This window comes from Rhamphochromis longiceps, linkage group LG14 (genome assembly GCF_057381845.1).
Source record: "Rhamphochromis longiceps isolate RC_006_pf linkage group LG14, R_longiceps_female_GT1.1, whole genome shotgun sequence".
In the NCBI taxonomy this organism is placed as follows: domain Eukaryota; kingdom Metazoa; phylum Chordata; class Actinopteri; order Cichliformes; family Cichlidae; genus Rhamphochromis; species Rhamphochromis longiceps.
The window spans coordinates 37,473,853-37,493,827 of NC_140570.1; the positions used below are offsets into that span (position 1 = coordinate 37,473,853).

General features: G+C 41.0%; 2 protein-coding genes and 1 pseudogene across 4 annotated transcripts in view; 1 reads left to right on the forward strand and 2 right to left on the reverse strand.

Annotated features, from left to right (window-relative positions):
- LOC146654642 (hemicentin-1-like) overlaps window positions 1-19,769 on the reverse strand; it is a 45,402-nt gene extending 25,633 nt beyond the window's left edge. The window contains exon 1 of the mRNA XM_085429334.1: window positions 19,199-19,769. Within this exon, the coding sequence (XP_085285460.1) occupies window positions 19,199-19,759 (561 nt within the window). The 5' untranslated portion in view covers window positions 19,760-19,769. The remainder of the gene's footprint in view (window positions 1-19,198) is intronic.
- Window positions 1,680-17,126, reverse strand: LOC146654643 (hemicentin-1-like). Of its 3 annotated transcripts, XR_014907216.1 has the most exons (4): window positions 16,684-17,034; window positions 3,350-3,462; window positions 3,153-3,264; window positions 1,680-3,072 (listed from the first exon to the last, which is right to left on the reverse strand). XR_014907216.1 is itself a non-coding variant. In XM_085380287.1 (2 exons), the coding sequence occupies exons 1-2, from the start codon at window positions 16,698-16,700 to the stop codon at window positions 5,156-5,158; spliced, it is 1,491 nt and encodes a 496-aa protein (XP_085236413.1). In that variant the 5' UTR covers window positions 16,701-17,126; the 3' UTR covers window positions 4,483-5,155. The 3 variants fall into 3 exon arrangements, 1 of the variants encoding a protein (XP_085236413.1); XR_014907217.1 differs by lacking the exon at window positions 3,350-3,462 and having other exon boundaries at window positions 16,684-17,033; XM_085380287.1 differs by lacking the exons at window positions 1,680-3,072; window positions 3,153-3,264; window positions 3,350-3,462 and adding an exon at window positions 4,483-6,629 and having other exon boundaries at window positions 16,684-17,126.
- On the forward strand, window positions 9,388-10,742 carry LOC146654644 (tubulin alpha chain-like; annotated as a pseudogene).
- Window positions 19,770-19,975: the final 206 nt, after the last annotated feature.

Below are 19,975 nucleotides of genomic sequence, written 5' to 3' on the forward strand. Positions count from 1 at the left end.
AATAGTACTTCTAATAGTCGTAATAGCAGTTGTTGTTGTTGTTGTTGTCATCATGCTGTTAATATCGTGACTTTTTACATTCAGTTTTTGATTAAAACATTTTAATTAATTAAAATAAAATATTAAATTTTTTTTAACTCTACCACCAAAAACCGAATACTAAAAAATAATAATAAATGATGATAACATGTATTTATTATGTTGCTCTTTGTTTGATTTCTCTTCTGTTTTTTTTCTCCATACAGGTGATCCAGGTGTTTTGTTTGTTTTTCTTTTTGTTCCTTCCCCCCTTTCTCATCATTTCTTCTCCCCTCTGTTTTTCTTTCTCTCCCTCTCTTTCTTTCATTCTTTCCTTCTCCCTGTCCTTTCCCCCAGTCATGTCTGTCCCGTCTGTAACAACTGATAATAAAATAAAATAAATACACAATTATAATAAAGGTCAATCAAATGGACCAACATGGCATCTTTCTTGGCCTTCAAACAATTCTGGGCCCTGTTTCAGGAAGCCGGTTTAGAAAAGTCAGAGTGAAAAACGATACTCAGGGTTGAGTAACCCCGAACTGTCCAACTCGGAATATTCAGTTTCAGAAAGGCTGATAACAAGTAGTTCAATCAACGCGGAGTTGCATTAACCCCAAGTCAAGCGCGCGCACGAGGATACATAAAGCCCTGATCAGTGGAGCACAGATTACGCGAGTCACCATGGAGACGGAGGGAAAGAAGGTGCGGTCGACGTATTTCACAGCGCTTGAGGCCGAAACCCTGATGGCAGCATATGCCGACAGCATGCACATCTTGCAGAAAAAAAGTAACACAGCCGCAGCTGCAAAAGAAAGGGAGCATGCATGGCAAAACATAGCCGACAGAGTCAATGCGTGAGTGTCAATTTAAACATTGATCTAGGGATTTCCACCCATTTAACACGTTATCTTAGTATATGTTATTTCATTTTTTATGTCATACAGCGCAGGTGCAACCCAACAGGCCCCAAACGTTCCTGGCAGCAAGTAAAAATGAAATATAAAAACATAGTCCAAACAGGTAAGGTGTAATTATAGTATGAGCCACAGTGCTTGGTCTGTTTGTCCCATGTAAACCAATTGCAGTTACAGGCTACATTAATTTACCTCCTGTAAGCACTTATTGAAATTACCTGAGCACATTACAAGTACACATTTGCCTACTCTGTATGCTCAAATGTGTGCCGTCACAACCAACAGAAAAAAAGCGGAGGCCCGAAAAACAGGTGGGGGTCCTCCACCACCACCACTCACAGAGGCTGAGCAGTTGGCCCTCAGCCAAAACAGTGGGCGCCCTGTGGCTGAAGGCATCTCTGCGGGGACATCCTCTGAGTCAATAACCCCGCAAGACACAAGTGCCTACATAGGGGGTAAATTCAAAATAATACATGATGTGCATACATCCTTTCTTCACAGTCACCTTGACCAAAATGAACTATGTCGTAGTGAAGTTATTGTCCTACTGTCAGAGATTTACAGTTATCAAACAGTTAGGTGAATAAACAACACTGAGACACTTGGAGACTGTTAACGTGCTGCACGGGTGAGGGCTCAGGGAGAGACCCACTCACACCGAGCTGCAGGTAGTTCGTCTTTATTTATAGCATAGCAGTGTCCTTTAATTTTGCATACATGTGTGTGTGTGTGTGTGTGTGTGTGTGTGTGTGTGTGTGTGTGTGTGTGTTAATCTCTCACAGGGTGAGCTTCCTGTTTCTAGAGACAGAGCGAGTAGTACATTTTGTTCTTTCCCCATTAAGAGTAACATATGAACATATACTCTAATGCAACATAAAACTCATAAAAGCATTTCCACCTTAACACCTACTGATTTTGCCTTCCCTCAGTGTCGGTTGTCTCTGAGAGCATACTGACAATGAGGTGTATGGTGATTGGTATGTCTGGTAGTTGCCAGTTGTGCCCACATAAGTCATGAGTGACCTGTATGAACCCCATATTCTGCCAGTTGATGGTGATGGTGTACTGCATCTGGTGCAGCCCCCTGTTGAGCCAGACCAACATGCAGTTGTGAGTACTCGTAATACTCCACAGACTACATGTGTCAACAGTAGAACAGCAATGTTGTTAAATGTCTCCACCACAGGCATATGATGACGAAACAGTGACAGCTGTTACAGAGGAGGACGCAACAGAGCCACACTATGAGGTATACAGTGTACAGTGGAAAATATAACAACTGACTACAATGTGGTACTATGATAACACCATGGACTTACTATGTCCCTGGCAGAGTGATGCTGGAAATGAAGAGGAAGAGGGTCCAGCCACTCCTACAACAAACCTTTCCACAGTAGGATTTTCAGCACTGATTTACAACCAACCTAAGTAGGCATGTACTATGGATGCCAATGCTATGTCCTGTGTTGCAATAGCTCCCTGTGAAGCAGCTGTACAAGACATATCTGGTCAGGAAAATACAGAAGTGCGACATGGAAATGGTACACCTCAAGCTGCAGATCCAAAAGTCCAAGTTGGAGATTGTACTGCTGGAACAACAGTTAAGGGTGGGTGGAGTGATCAGAGATGGACGAATCATGTCAGTGTTTGTACAACATACTAATATACGCATTTATATGACATACAGGGTGACCAATAAAGCCAGTTGACCACAGAATCTGTGTATTTGTCTTGTAACATGTTGGGTTGACGGGTCACAGGAAATGGTTGTGGCATATGGTGTCTCTGACTGCTCTTCCATCCTGTACGTTCGTGGGTGGGTCAGGATGTTCATCGTGTGGATCACTGCTGATGTCTGGTTCAGCTGGACAGTGTTCACCTCTAATCGTGGCAATGTTGTGAAGAATCACACATGCCACAATAATGTCACATGCCCTTTCTGGGGCGACCCTGAGTCTTTGAAGGCACTGGAACCGGGCCTTGAGCATTCCGATGGTCATTTCAACTCTGGCCCGTGTCCTGCAATGGGCCAGATTATAACGCTGCTGTGGGCCCGGTTCAGGGTCAGGGTAAGGGGTGAGCAAATAGGGTAGACATGGGTACCCCCTATCACCAAGCAGGTGGCCAGTGAACTCTCCTAGGACAGAAGAATACATGTCAGTGCAAACGTCCCTGTGGCAATTGGTCTCTGTATATTTCACAGTAACTTTGACCCACCATGTCCAAATTTGGTGCTCAGTGTACATTCCCGGAAGATTCGTGAGTCATGTACAGAGCCTGGCCACTTGGCTTCCACATTTGTGATGATGTTGGCAGCATCACATATGATCTACACAGTGCAGAGAACACAAATTAGCATCCATTACTATGATGCCATCACTTGTTAGTGTGAAATGCTACAGGGAACTATGTACCTGCACATTAATGCTGTGGAAAGACTTCCTGTTCACATAGTCTCCTTCATTTACTGAGGGTGCAATGATTGGAATGTGAGTGCCATCTGTACAGCCAATCACGCCTGGGAACCCTGGAAATTAATGTACCATTTAAGTAGTAGTCCAAGTATCACCACATCATGAATTAAGTTTTGGTCATCCTGATACCTGCAATTTTGTGGCATCCCTCTTTGATAAATCTTGTGGGTCTGTGACCGGGGAACACCACAAACGAGTACAGGAGACGTTTCAGTGCAACTGTAACATTCCTGACTGCCCGACAGACGGTAGCCTTGGAAACGTGCTCAGCGTCACCAATATTATACAGAAAGCTCCCGTTTGCAAAAAAACGGAGTGCAGTACAAAGAATATGTAATGAACTGAGAGCATGTCCGCGATGTGTCACATGCGTAATATATGGCCTGAGGATGTTATCCAAATAACTTATAGATTGTGCTGAGAAACGGTAACGTTCGCACAGAAAATCATCAGGTAATGATAAAATGTCCAAACGCGCTCTAATCACTCTCTCCCGGCAGAGAGCTCTGCGGAGAATTTGGGCTTCAACATCTACTGGCTCTTCGAGGTAGGGGCACGCCATGTCTGACACTTCCTACAGTCAGGTTTCTGACAAAGAGGCGGGGAAAGTCAGGGTTAGTTGAAGTAAACCTGCTGGGGAGCAGGTTAGCTTCACGGAGTGTGTCGTCATAGTAACTCACTCAGGATTAATCTGAACTCGCTTTGTGAAACCGAAAACCCAGAGTTTTCGTTAACTCAGGGTATACTTACTCAGAGTTTGCACTAAACCGGCTTCCTGAAATAGGGCCCTGATGACTAAAGATCCAAATGGGACAGGCAAAAAAATAAATAAATGATGATAACCATGTGCAGCTTCTCTCGTCTTCCATTTTTCCCTGATATGTTTCAGACACGTGTTAAAGTGTGTTGGCTGCATATTAAGTTCAAAATGCTGATGAATGCTGATGAGCTCTGATCCAGTTGACTGATATACTCTTCTCTACATCCTGCACTGAAATATGAGGATTGTTTGTTTATTAAAATAAAAAATCATCATGGAGTCATTGACTGAAGAGCATCAACGTTCAGCCTGTTAAATTAGATTTAGATATTTTTATTTCAGAAATGATTCCTAACAAAAATGGAGAATATAAAAACACAATCAAAGCAGTAAAGTCCATATTATGAAGTGTTTGCTGCATCAGACAATCATGTTTCCAGTCTGCTGCATCACAACAATTGAAATGCAAATATAAATGATTCACAACAATGAAAACAATATAGTGCAGATAAACATGGTGCTGTAATGAATCTGCTCTTAAACACAATAACAAAATACATTTTCCAAGAGAGATGATAATGATTCACATCAGCGTGAAGAACGAATACATTTACAACTGGTTTCTAACATTTCTTATAGATCGAACTGATCACTGATAGAAACAGAAGAATATTCAAAATGATACTCTGAGAGATACATGAATGAGATATGGATAAACATCAAATTACATAAAACAAAAAAGCACAAAATCACTATAACTGAAATAAAATATGAGCAGAAATATAGAAGAATTAAGTCAAAAGATAGAAAAAGGCAAAATGTTTAAAATATATAATCACATAAGAGACTGAACCGTCCAGTCAGGTCACAGATTCATATCTACAATAATATTTTTCTTTGTTTTTATTTTGATTTAATCACTTCTATGTATTATTATTATTATTATTATTATTATTATTATTATTATTATTATTATTATAAGCATATTAAGTGTGTGTCTGAGCTGAAAGCTGCTCTCCTCTCCTGGTTTTCTGTATCACACAGACCACAACAACACAAAGCATCACCTGCAGACCGCTGAGCAGTATCCACCTGACTCTGTAGAAGGTCGAGTAAACCCCAAAGGGCTCTCTGTAGATCAGAACAAATTTTTCTGCTGACACACACTCATCCTGTGACTTAAAACCTGTACACACATACTCTCCTGCATCTTCCAGTGAGACATTAGAGATTATCAGGCTGTCATCGGAACAAGTGATTCTATTGTCACTGCAGAAGTCATCACCGTACACAATTTTGCCTTCTGTTTGGATCAACTTAATGAACATAAAGCCCGAAGTACTATTTTCCCAATCATCAGAGCATCTCATAGTGACTTCATCTCCCTCTGAGAAAACCTTTACTGCAGGTGGACCAAATTTAGGGCACACCAAAAGCCAGTACGCATGTGTTACTTTTTCACCTGAACAGCTGTAGATACCTGAATCATTTAACATTAGTGATGGAAGTACCAGCGAGAAGTTTTGACCAACTTCTTGATCAATATTGTAGGCAAATGCCTCCCTCCACCAAACTGGGGGCTGGTCATGAATGGGGTCCATGAAGGGACACTCCAGCACAGCTGTGTCTCCCTCTGAAGCATAACGTAGCTTTGTTTGTTTGGTCAAACGTACAGAGTAAGTGCTCACACACTGCTGTTGGTTCATCACCAGGCAGATGTAAGACGTTGGTCGTGTGTTGACATGAAGAAGTGGTGCGTTTGTCACCTCCAGGAAACTTTCTTGGACTTTATTCACGTTCATAATTGTGTCTTTATATAATAGTCCCCCTAAGTAAGATCTGATCCAACGCACCGTCAGATTCTCACCTGCTCCTTTACATTGTACGTCTACAGTAGAATCAGAAGCTATGATAGTTTCTCCCCACCTTACTGTCTTACACACAGTCAGGCTGATGTTTCTCTCATATGTCACGCTGCCCTGAGTCCAGCACACATCTCGGTACAGTCCAGAGTCTGAGTGGGCCAGGTTGTTGAGAGTAAATGAAGGAGAACCATGAAATGTCTCAGGAAATGAGAGTCGTCCTGTCAGGTCTTCATGTACTGTGAAGTTTCTGTTCCAGGGGTCAGAGATGTTCCACAGGACCAGAGTATCTTCACCAACACGTCTGGAGGTGATGCAGGAGCTGTTTTGATCTGGGAGCTTGAACTGTAAAGAGCCTCCTTCTTCACTTATGGCGATAAATTCTTCTGCATGAATGTTGCTGATGAGAGTGAACAGCAGGGAGAAGCAGAGCTGTGCGACTGCAGCCATCCTGCTCAGAGGTCTCCTGGTGAGTGTCGTGCTTTCACTCTTCACAGGCCAAAGTGTGGACATGGGTTTTTTTATACTTCGTTGCATGGGTCCAGGGGTATCAAACATGTGGTCTGGAGCACAGAACCGGCCAGTCACAGTGTCCAATCTGAACCATTACAAGTGAGATAATGTCAGCTTTACCACACAGCCATGAATATTTATAAAAATGTAAAAGTCCTTTCTAAACTATTTAAAACTTTTTGAATAGTTTTTTAGTTTCAAAAACAACTAAAAAAATGTTGTTTCCTATGTGATCCTTCATAAAACATCACATATTTTCCAACATAATTCAGGGTTTGGTTTGGTCTAAGTAAGCAGAGAAGTCCAGGCATCCAGTTTCCATGCAGATGTTTACATGAAGCTCATCATCTGATGATGAAACTTACTTTGCACCCAAGCAGCCCAACCAGAAATTGAAAGTGTACATGCAACAAGGGACGGAGCGCATCCCGTCAATAGGTCCAAAGTGCAATCGAGGCTAATCCCATGATCTTCTTATTTTCTTGTAGACCGAAGTTGAAAATCTGGCAGTATTTATTTTTGTGATTTTTTTTCCACTCTCAGCCGTCCTTCTCCTGTATTTGGGCCTGTTTGTTAATTTATTTCAATCATGTAAACAATATACAGGTACATTTAGCAAAGAAAATTAGAGAAAAAAACACTATACAAAATAAAGTTAATACATTTCAATATTGCTTCTGTTCTGATTCATTTACATGTCGAAAGGGAGAGGGAAGAAGTACACACTTATTTATTTAAGTTATCCGTCAATATTTAGTCAGCTTCCTTACTGATAAGGAAGGACGATCGTGGCTCAAGAGTTGGGAGTTCGCCTTGTAATCGGAAGGTTGCCGGTTCGAGCCCCGGCTTGGACAGTCTCGGTCGTTGTGTCCTTGGGCGAGACACTTCACCCGTTGCCTACTGGTGGTGGTCAGAGGGCCCGGTGGCGCCAGTGTCCGGCAGCCTCGCCTCTGTCAGTGCGCCCCAGGGCGGCTGTGGCTACAATGTAGCTGCCATCACCAGTGTGTGAATGGGTGGATGACTGGATATGTAAAGCGCTTTGGGGTACTTAGGGACTAGTAAAGCGCTATATAAATACAGGCCATTTACCATATAATCTGTAATAAAAATAGTGAACAGATTTCTGATGTAATATATAATATAATATTACACCATGAAATTTTCAAAATAGCGACATTCACTTAATTTCAACATTTTCCCTTTTCTTTATAGCTCAAGAAGATCATATCTTTATAACTCTTGTTGAACTGTTTTATGTTTGGATATTGCTTCAATTCCATATTCAAACTGTTCCACAGCTTCACTCCATGCACTGAAACACAAACGCTTTTTCCTGTTGCACGTACCTTCCCTGTTTTGAGTTACAAAAACCCCTTAAATTATAACTTACTCCTTTAAAAAAAACATACTCTGAATATAATCTGGCAGTTCCTTATTTTTTGCTTTGAATATAATTTGTGCTGTTTGGAATTTCACTAGATCAGCAAATTTCAATATTTCAGACTGCAAAAATAGTGAGTTTGTATGTTCCCTATAACCTGCATTGTGGATGATTCGAACTGCTTTTTTGTTGAAGAGTAAAAAGTGAAAGTAATGTGGTTTAATAGTTGTTGCCCCAGACCTCTGCACAAAAGCTTAAGTATGGTGAAACCAGTGAACAGTAGAGAATATGAAGTGATGTCCCGTGTGATACCTGCTTTGCCTTGTTTAGTATTGCAATGCTTCGTGATACTTTGGAATGAATATATCTCACGTGAGCACTCCAGTTTTTCATCTATTATTACCCCCAGAAATTTATTTTCACTGACTCTTTCAATATCAACACCATCCATCCATCCATCTTCATCCGCTTTATCCGAGGCCGGGTCGCGGGGGCAGCAGCCTAAGCAGAAAGGCCCAGACCTCCCTCTCCCCAGCCACCTCCTCCAGCTTATCCGGGGGAACACCAAAGCGTTCCCAGGCCAGCCGAGAGATATAATCTCTCCAGTGTGTCCTGGGTCTGCCTGCTGGGCATTCCCAGTTATGTAAAAATAGAAAACAATGATCCACGCTGCAGTTTCACACCTTGCATTTCCATCCACTGGGACAAATTGGACCCTTTGCCATCCTACTTATGGGGCATTTTAATATTATTTAAATAAACTGCCAAACGTTTTTTGAATTTGCCCTAAAATAAAGTCATTAAAAAAATTTGAATGTCCACTTTAAAAAAAAAGTGGACATTAAACACCACATGTATAAAGATTAATTTGCACCATGAAGCCCTGCTCTCACAAACTTGCATAGATGTAACATTGTCTCTGAAGTTAGATTTAAGAAAGAAGCGCTTGAAGTTTTTACAACAGAACGTGACGTCATCAGGTTGGTGGGTTGGCTGCGGCTCATAGACTTACATTATATTAGAAAACCAGTGAACCTCAGTGGAAAACAAGATTAAAACTAACAAGTCTAAGGGGGTCACTTTGGTGCTCCCCCTGGCTACAGCAAAGAGTTTCATGTTAAGAAACCAAAGATGTACTGTCCACTTTCACTCTGTGTCTCCTAAACAGTCAGTGTTTCCTCGTTGTTTGGCTAGCTGTGAAACGGGAAAATCCACCTGTTGGCTGTAATGTTCATGCAGGTGGCAGCAGGGAAAGTGGATATTTGTTATTCAACATGCGTCTGAGCTTATATTGACACCATAGGAGGTAAACTCTGTCGTGGAAGTAGGTTTCCATCTAAGTTAATGCCAGCTGTGACAGTTCTAACAGTTGTCCTGCTTGTTGTAGATCAGAAATAAATATAAACAGCTTATATTAAGTTGTGCCCAGTAGCTCAGCAGATACTCTAAAGCTCATGATGTAATGAGGAAAAGAAAACAGGCTGATATCCAGATTGACGTTTTGGAAACTGATTTTGCTTCTGCAGCATCCTGTGTGCAATCCTGTTAGAATATGTCTGATCAGGGCGATGGTTGGATCCTGTTAAATACCCCAATTCTTTGATCTTTGGGCTGAAAGAAGAACAACACTTGGTGTTTAATGCTCAATCAACAATCTCTTTAGACCATACAACCCTTTAGGCATAAACGTCTGGATGGGAGATTTGCACAGGAGGTGGAGTTTTCCATCTACCCAGCTCCCCAAGTGTCCACCGCTGTGGTTGAGCCATACAACTCCATCCTGACCACCCACACCACCCTAGAGCACTCTGACTGTGCCTTCATGGTAGATAACGAGATGACATCTGCCGTAGGAACCTCGATATTGAGCGTCCTACCTACACCAACCTGAACAGGTTGATCAGCCAGATTGTGTCCTCCATCACTGCTTCGCTCCGCTTTGATGGCGCCCTCAATGTTGATCTGACAGAGTTCCAGACCAACTTGGTGCCCTACCCTCGTATCCATTTCCCCCTGGCCACCTACGCCCCCGTCATCTCTGCAGAGAAAGCTTATCACGAGCAGTTAACTGTATCAGAAATCACAAACGCTTGCTTCGAGCCAGCCAATCAGATGGTGAAATGTGACCCTCGCCACGGCAAGTACATGGCCTGCTGCCTTTTGTACCGTGGCGATGTGGTGCCCAAAGATGTCAACGCTGCCATTGCTGCCATTAAAACCAAGCGCACCATCCAGTTCGTGGACTGGTGCCCCACCGGTTTCAAGGTCGGCATCAACTACCAGCCACCCACTGTGTTTCCTGGTGGAGACCTGGCCAACGTCCAGAGGGCTGTGTGTATGCTGAGCAACACCACCGCCATCGCTGAGGCCTGGGCACGACTTGACCACAAGTTTGACTTGATGTACGCCAAGCGTGCATTTGTTCACTGGTATGTGGGTGAGGGAATGGAGGAGGGTGAGTTTTCTGAGGCTAGAGAGGACATGGCAGCTCTAGAGAAGGATTATGAAGAGGTTGGAGTTGACTCTGTTGATGGGGAGGGAGATGAGGAAGGTGAGGAGTAGGTTCATTGCAATAAAATCATCAAAGTTATGCAAGTTCGCTCAGAAGCACTGTTACGTTGTTCTACCAAATCTTGTTACACATTCCTGTGTATATTTTTCAACTTTAAATAAATGTGTTTGAAAATGTGTTTTAATGCTATGTGAGAGTGTAACATGGAGACATGACCACTTTGTTTTGTAGTTCTGTTCTTTCAATATCAGCACTTTCTTTTATTAAGGTGCTGCTTAATAAAGAGTACATGAGCTGTTTAATCACTGCTATGCTTAATTTTAACCCCCCAAAATCTAGAAAAGAAAGTTAACCGCCAGGTTAATTCTGAATAAAGTAAAATAACGTAAATAAATTACAAATATAATAATTTAACATTATAATAACTAAAAGCGACATTTTTAGTGAATCTATATCTTTCTTAACCCCCCTAGTTCACAAAGCCTTAAAGTTTACTCTTCGGGCTCCCCTCATCCCCCGTTTTTTTCCGCCAAAATTATGCACACCCACTGCCGCGCTATGCATTCTGGGATATGTTGGGCCACGAAGTCTACACCGCCACATCCTTAAAATTCAGGGAAATGAAGGACGCATTTGAGGGCCGGATTTCGAGCAGCCTTCGAAGTGGGACAGCCTTCGTCGCGTCGCTGTGACGTAATCGGCCTTAAAATGCGGCCTTTAAGGCTGCAGACCCTGAATTGGGAAACAGCCATAGCCTAACATATGAAACAGGAAAAGACGGCCGTGTAATCCCTTTATTTCCCTTGAGAGAGAAATGGATCTGAAACCACAGAAATCAGAGTGTTTGCAGAGTGCAGACACACAGATAATGAAGACATGCTGCTCGGAAATGTTAGATACAGATAAAAATGGTGTGTGTGTGTGTGTGTGTGTGTGTGTGTGTGTGTGTGTGTGTGTGTGTGTGTGTGTGTGTGTGTGTGTGTGTGTGTGTGTGTGTGTCAGAGTAGATGGGTGCAGTTTTAATACCACTCCATTTGTCTGATGTGACAACATTTTAGATAAACTAACTTTGAGTCTGGACTCTGCACTTTCAGGTGGGGAACCTGAAGTTCCTGTGTAGGCACGAGGGAGGAGAGAGTTCGTTAAGAAAGAAATCACAAAATCATTTGCACTGTGAACCGGATATTTTTTCTTTAGGTAATAAAAGAAAAACAATTATTTTCTTTTGTTTCTACATTCATTCATTCTTTATTCCTGCATTCCTTCCTTTCTTCCTTTTCCGGGCCGTGATCAGCTGACCTGTGTTACTGCAGCTTCATGGCTCCGTGTGGATTTAGCAAACTGTGTGTGTGTACTGAGCCAAGATTGCAAAACAGCCCAACTGCCTCAGTAATTATGGACCTTATAGTCCTTACAAACACTGTTTCACTAACTTCAGTAAACATTTTACATACATATGTCAATGCTGTATAATTTACAGCAAACGCCGTGAACGCAGCGGTGCACGAGCTACTGCAGTGGAGCTCACGTACAGCTTTGTGGGCTCAAAATGTGGTTAGAAATATTTTGTACTTGTACTTTTGTATGTGTAAAAAGAATTTGTGTGTGTGTAAAAAAGATTTGTATGTGGACTTAGCCAAAAAAAACCCCGTGTGAATCTCTGCAAGTTACAAGTACGAATTTTGACCCTATTTTTCTTCCTTTCATCTGATTGGTCAATGTCATGTCAATCACAAATGTAACAATCCAATCAGAGAACAGATGGGTTTGGCTGTCGGAGGGGAGCTTTTTTGAACTGCAGGTTATTACTCTATAATATTACTTACTCTAATATTACTAATAATAATTATTAGTAATATTAATTATTAATTATCTAATAATATACTAATCTAATATTACTTACACCGCACTTTACAGTTATTTATTTGTAAAAAATGTTTTGATTGATTGAATCTTTATTTTGAACATGTTGAAAAAGTACAACAAAATAGAATTAAAAGAGACAAATGAACAAAGCAAAACAAAAGGAAAACGAGCAACCACAACTCATAATAAGCATAAGCTTATTTAATCCCACCCCTTTTCCACTATCTAGTATCAATAGACTACAGAAATACCTCCTTCCAATTACATTATATGTCCTGTGTATTTATTTATTTTTTTAATATATATACATATATGTTTCTATCTATCCATACATATGTATACACACATACGCACATATACACATTTTCAATAACCCCATTAACACCTCAAGGATACACAACCTACAAATATATATATATATATACCCATACCAACATACCCGTGCACCTGCACACACATGAAAATATTAGACAAGAACACCCTATCAAATCTCTACCTTTTCCCTGTACCCTGTAAAAACCATATCCTTAAACCGCTTTTTAAACTGCGCCATGCTCGGACATTGCTTCATATCTTTACTTAGTCTGTTCCACAGCTTCACTCCACACACAGAGATGCAAAAACTTTTTAATGTTGTACGGATACGAGGATGTTTTAAATTTAATTCCCCCCTCAAATTGTATCCCCGTTCCCTTTTAGAAAACATTTTTAGAATATTGTCAGGAAGCAGGTTATTTATTGCTTTATATATAATTTGTGCTGTGAGAAAATGAACCAGATCTGTGAATTTTAGAATTTTTGATTTTAAGAATAGTGGATATTTGGAATCATGTATGATTTTTGTTCCACTTCTCACATGTTTACCACTTTGTGTTGGTCTTTCACGTGAAATTCCAATAAAATTGATTCAAGTTTGCGGCTGTAATGTGACAAAATGTGGAAAAGTTTAAGGGGGCCGAAACACCTGGCATCAGGACATCCAGATGTTTTTCTTCTCTACAAAGGTGTATTAAAAAAAGAACAGCAAATTATAATATTAAAGCGGATGTGTGACCTTAAAGGTTTCTGGCTGAAAAAAGGTCACTGATCAAACTGATTCTTGCTCACAAAAAACATTTTAATCAGATTCTCTGCAGGAAAATTTGAAAACATTTCCTCCTAACTTCTCAGTATTCACTTATCAGCATTCAGTCAAACGTTCATTTACGGGTGTAGTTAAAAAACTGCTAATAACTGACTTTCCACAGCAGTTGTTTGGTCGGACACAGTGAGAGATGTAATCTGTTACTCTTCATGTGAGAAAGAAGGTGTCTCTGAGATGTACTAATAGTGTGTTAGTTCCAAATAATAAATTAGTGAATATATTTCATGGCAGTTTGATTATTCTTGGACAAACAGTGCAGTCTTCCTCAAAGCATCACTGTGAATGTAATCATATAATGTTAAAAATATAATAACAGTCTTTTTATTATTGCTCAATGAAATAAATAAATCCTCTTTATTATCAGAGTGAAAACAGACTTCCACAAACGAACGTCAACTGATGACTCCATAATTATTCAGCCATTCAAAGGTGACTGACCTACTTCAACAGCCAAAATCACATATTTCTGGAAGGTCCACTCACTGGTTATTCAGCATGCCAGGCTGCAGTTACACCATGCAGACAAAAGAGCACTCGGAGCAAGTTAAAGGAAAGGTTATTCAAAAGTAGAAGTCTGGGAATGGAGACAGAGGAGTTCACTTAAATCTGTCATGATGAAACGGAAGCAATCAAATCTGCCTAAATCTGACACTCAAAGGTAAACTGGATACCTGGCTGACCATCACGTTCACGACCAGGTGAGGACGGATCAAAGATCAGGAGTCGATTTCAGGCTTGGGCTTGCTTTCATCATATTAGTCCAATCCAATCCAACTTTATTTATAGAGTACGTTAAAACCAACATGGTTGAATAAAGTGCTTTCCATCACAAAAACTGAGATAAAAGTAAAAAAAAAAAAACATAAACAGACAAAGAAAGTGAAATAACAATAAAATAAATACATAAATGAAAAAAAGATTTAAAAATTAAATGCTTAAATATATTAAATATTAAAACTAGTGCTGTCAGCGTTAATCTCATTAAAATGACGTTAACGCCACGCGGCAAATCTCCGTTAGTGAATTACAGTTTTTTACAGACGCTAGGACACGTCTCAATACTTAGGTCACGTTTGCAAAACTCCTCACACAGTGAGCACAACAGAAGTCTATGTGGGCTAAACTGAGGATCAGTTATCATTGTTTTGGCACAAAATGCATTCAATGACTACATCTCTCAAATTTCATGAATCATCTTCTCACTCAGACACAACAACTGCCAAAAACCTTTGTACGGACAGGACATTTTGCATGTGCTTACATACTGTTTTCAAAACTGTTAAACTCATGGTCAAAACAATAACACAATGCAAAACTTGAAAAGACAGCAAAATCCAACAGCAATATTTTATTGAAACATATTTTAAATCTAAAAATGCAGTTTAACCAGCCACAGCTGATTCTCATTGTAGATGAACATCTACACAGGTGTTACTCCTTCAATTTTTCAACTCCTTCAATTCTGGCAGCCAGGAGATTCTTTCCTAGGTGTGTTGCCCAAGATGACATAAGATGTGATGTGGATGAGAACCTGTGGCCAAATGGAGAAGACCGAGTAGATTAGCATTACTATTGTATGTGTATCAGTGGATGGCGTGTACACAAATTCTTGTATTTTGGGATTACTTAGTGCAAAAAAATAAAAATACATAAACAAATATTAACGAATTCTGCATGATGTCTGATTCATTCCAGTAACATATATTGAAATTATAAACAGAGATGTGCCCTTGTTTTACACAGGAAAACACTGTAATGCTACATGTTGTTAGTGTTTTTTAGGTCATTGTTTTGTGGGTGACAAAGTGTGTTTGTCGGCTGTCAACCTTTGCTAGTGTTCTGGAGGAATGTGTTTATTTGAGACCTGAATGAAGTGTTTTGGTAGTTGTAGTGCATTTTGAATGTGAAATGAACTGCTTTGCCAAGCTGACGGTCAGTTAGGAGGATTGTGTGAAGAGTTTTGCACAAGTGACCTAAGTATTGAGAAATGTGTCCTAGCGTCTGTAAAAAACTGTAACGCAGATCGTGTGGTTGTTTGCTGACAACAAAAAAACATCAAAGGAGAAAAGTTGCATCTAAGAACACGTTTTTTTCTTACTGATGCTCATTAGTGAAACACAAAGACATTAGACAAAAATGAAACTTTAGACCCTCTCCTCCCCCAACAGAAGTCAAAGGGATCTTCCAGGAATAGTGACACTATTTTCTGGAGGATTGATTGGTCAGTACGTCGTGATTTCATACCTGCTGATCTCTAATCTGGAACCTAACCGGCACCAGCAGAGTAAAAGACACTTAACAGCTAAATTGAATCAAGCATAAAAACATTTTAGGCATCAAGACAAGTCATATTATCTGTGAATTTCCCTTTTTTTGATTGGTCAGATGCTGCCAACGCCTCCCTTTCCTTGTGAAGGTGCATGAGAAAACCTGGATTAACATTGCTAACCAGCGGACAGCCCAGTGTGCCCAGCAGAGCCCTTCACACTCTGTTACAGAAAAACCATATGTTTTTTTTTGTGTTGTGTCAGGGATGGATATGTAGTTGTAACGTTTGTGTTCACTAACTTTACTTTCTGTTTCCTACCCTGCCTAGTCTGCCTTGGACTCAATGCTGACTCAGCCTATAGTCTCTCCTCCACCTCTGCCTCTGCTCTCTCACGCTCTTCTCTGGCTCTACTTTCTACTAACATTCTGCTCTTCTCTCCTCTTCTGAGCCTGCTCCAGCCACAACTTAGCAACTGCTAACTGCAATTCCTTCCTCTGCTTCGCTTTACCTGTTTTACCTGCTACACTTACAGCTATTCTTTCTACCAGCATTTTACACTGAACTTCCACTAATGTCCCTTCAAATCCACATTTCTTACACCAACAACCTACATACTGCGTGCTGCCTGGTAAAAAATTCTGCATAAATTTTACATCTCCTTCTAAGGCAGACTTACACATTTTATTCTCCATTACAAGACAACAATCAGCCACACTCACGCAGACCACGTCTGGCCCGCACACACACACAACATAGGCCTATCGCTTGCGTCTGCACGCACAGCTAGCGCTCTCTGTTGAAAACTCTCAAACGCCCCAAATGGCGGAGATTCCGGACTCTGAACCTAGGTTATCTCCACGCCCCAAACGGCGGAGAAGCCTGCGTCTCTCTCACGCGGCTAGCGCGCTCCCGTACCTGCGGTCAACGCAGGGTCACGTAGCCGCTCTCTAAGGCCTTCTGTACTCACTGTTTGTTTACGTTCATGGGAATCTCTGGATCCCGTCAATCGTCATCCATCCCGAGGGGAGGTCAGGCGCAAACTTCCCGGCCTGGTGGCAAGCCAAAAACACCAGGGCTTTACGTCAATCATCCCAGACGTTGCGGTGGCGTCCTCTCCCTCTCCTCGGTGGATGCAATGTGTTAGGCTCCGGCTCCGAAGGACCAAATAAATGTTGGGTCTGTGTTTCCACAAACCCCGCTAATTCTAGAGACTTATTCATCATGAAGAAAACAAGACAGTCGATCGATCCATTACTTGCACAAGGGAGGCCTCGTCTGTGTCCAGCACGACAAAGAACGCCAAATGGTGGCCTCCTCTCGCTGCCTTTTATTGACAATCTTCAAACAATAGTTTACAAAGCACCTCCCCTTGCAACCCCCCTTTGGTTACATAGACAAGGTACTGTATGTAAGTGTGTGTGTGTGTGTTATGTGAGAATGTGTGTGTGTGTGTGTGTGTGTGTGTGTGTGTGTGTGTGTGTGTGTGTGTGTGTGTGTGTGTGTGTGTGTGTGTGTGTGTGTGTGTTATGTGAGAATGTGTGACCTCCTGCTGACCAAAGGGTCATAAACCCAGGAAGCCTACATCAAAAGAAACAGATCTTTCAGATAGGATGTATCTACAATAAAACCTCCCCCAGCACAGAGTGGCTGGAGAGGTGGTCAGAATCAAAGGAATAGCTTTGATCCTACTGCTTAAACTAAGACTATACAAATTTAAGAAACACAATGGCAACATTCAACAATTAGACTTAACATCAATCAAATGGACCAACATGGCATCTTTCTCGGCCTTCAAACAACAATTCTGATGGCTAAAGATCCAAATGGGACAGGCAAATAAATAAATAAATAAATGATGATAACCATGTGCAGCTTCTCTCGTCTTCCATTTTTCCCTGATGTGTTTCACTCAACATCAGACACGTGTTAAAGTGTGTTGGCTGCATATTAAGGTCAAAATGCTGATGAGCTCTGATCCAGTTGACTGATATACTCTGCTCTACATCCTGCACTGAAATATGAGGATTGTGTGTTTATTAAAATTAAAAATCATCGTGCAGTCATTGACAGAAGAGCATCAACATTCAGCCTGTTAAATTATATTTAGATATTTTTATTTCAGAAATGATTCCTAATAAAAATGGAGAATATAAAAACACAATCAAAGCAGTAAAGTCCATATTATGAAGTGTTTGCTGTATCAGACAATCATGTTTATTCACAACAATGAAAACAATATAGTGCAGATAAACATGGTGCTGTAATGAATCTGCTCTTAAACACAATAACAAAATACATTTTCCAAGAGAGATGATAATGATTCACATCAGAGTGAAGAACGAATACATTTACAACTGGTTTCTAACATTTCTTATAGATCGAACTGATCACTGATAGAAACAGAAGAATATTCAAAATGATACTCTGAGAGATACATGAATGAGATGTGGATAAACATCAAATCACATAAAACAAAAAAGCACAAAATCACTATAACTGAAATAAAATGTGAGCAGAAATATAGAAGAATTAAGTCAAAAGATAAAAAAGGCAAAATGTTTAAAATATATAATCACATAAGAGACTGAACCGTCCAGTCAGGTCACAGATTCATATCTACAATAATATTTTTGTTTGTTTTTATTTTGATTTCATCACTTCTATGTATTATTATTATTATTATTATTATTATTATAAGCATATTAAGTGTGTGTCTGAGCTGAAAGCTGCTCTCCTCTCCTGGTTTTCTGTATCACACAGACCACAACAACACAAAGCATCACCTGCAGACCGCTGAGCAGTATCCACCTGACTCTGTAGAAGGTCGAGTAAACCCCAAAGGGCTCTCTGTGGATCAGAACAAATTTTTCTGCTGACACACACTCATTCAGTAACTTTGAATGTGTACACACATACTCTCCTGCATCTTCCAGTGAGACATTAGAGATTATCAGGCTGCCATCGGAACAAGTGATTCTATTGTCACTGCAGAACTCATCATCGTACACAATTTTGCCTTCTGTTTGGATCAACTTAATGAACATAAAGCCCGAAGTACTATTTTCCCAATCATCAGAGCATCTCATAGTGACTTCATCTCCCTCTGAGAAAACCTTTACTGCAGGTGGACCAAATTTAGGGCACACCAAAAGCCAGTACATATGCATTACTTTTTCACCTTCACAGTAGTAGATACCTGAATCATTTAACATTAGTGATGGAAGTACCAGTGAGAAGTTTCGACCAATTTCTTGATCAGTATCGTAACGTACTTCCTTCATCCAAACTGGGGGCTGGTCATGAATGGGGTCCATGAAGGGACACTCCAGCACAGCTGTGTCTCCCTCTGAAGCATAACGTAGCTTTGTATGTTTGGTCAAACGTACAGAGTAAGTGCTCACACACTGCTGTTGGTTCATCACCAGGCAGATGTAAGACGTTGGTTGTGTGTTGAAGACGTGAAGAAGTGATGCGTTTGTCACCTGCAGGAAACTTTCTTGGACTTTATTCACCTTCAAAATTCTGTCTTCGAAACTACTCAGCCCGGCTTGTTGCCACTCCCCGTAATGTCTGATCCAACGCACCGTCAGATTCTCACCTGCTCCTTTACATCGCACGTCTTCAGTGGCATCAGGACTTATGATAGATTCTTCCCCCTTTACTGTCTTACACACAGTCAGGCTGATGTTTCTCTCATATGTCACGCTGCCCTGAGTCCAGCACACATCTTGGTACAGTCCAGAGTCTGAGTGGGCCAGGTTGTTGAGAGTAAATGAAGGAGAACCATGAAATGTCTCAGGAAATGAGAGTCGTCCTGTCAGGTCTTCATGTACTGTGAAGCTTCTGTTCCAGGGGTCAGAGATGTTCCACAGGACCAGAGTATCTTCACCAACACGTCTGGAGGTGATGCAGGAGCTGTTGTGATCTGGGAGCTTGAACTGTAAAAAGCCGCCTTCTTCAATTATGGCGATAAATTCTTCTGCATGAATGTTGCTGATGAGAGTGAACAGCAGGGAGAAGCAGAGCTGTGCGACTGCAGCCATCCTGCTCAGAGGTCTCGTGGTGAGTGTCGTACAAGCACTGACACTGCTCGCTTCATGAGCTTCCTGTTTGTGGTTGGAGGAGGAACGCCACTTCTTTATCACATCATCAAGGAACACTTTGAAGCATTTAGCTCGATATCACGCCGTATATCTGCTTTCACTCTTCACAGGCCAAAGTGTGGACACGGTTTTTTTTATACTTCGTTGCATGGGTCC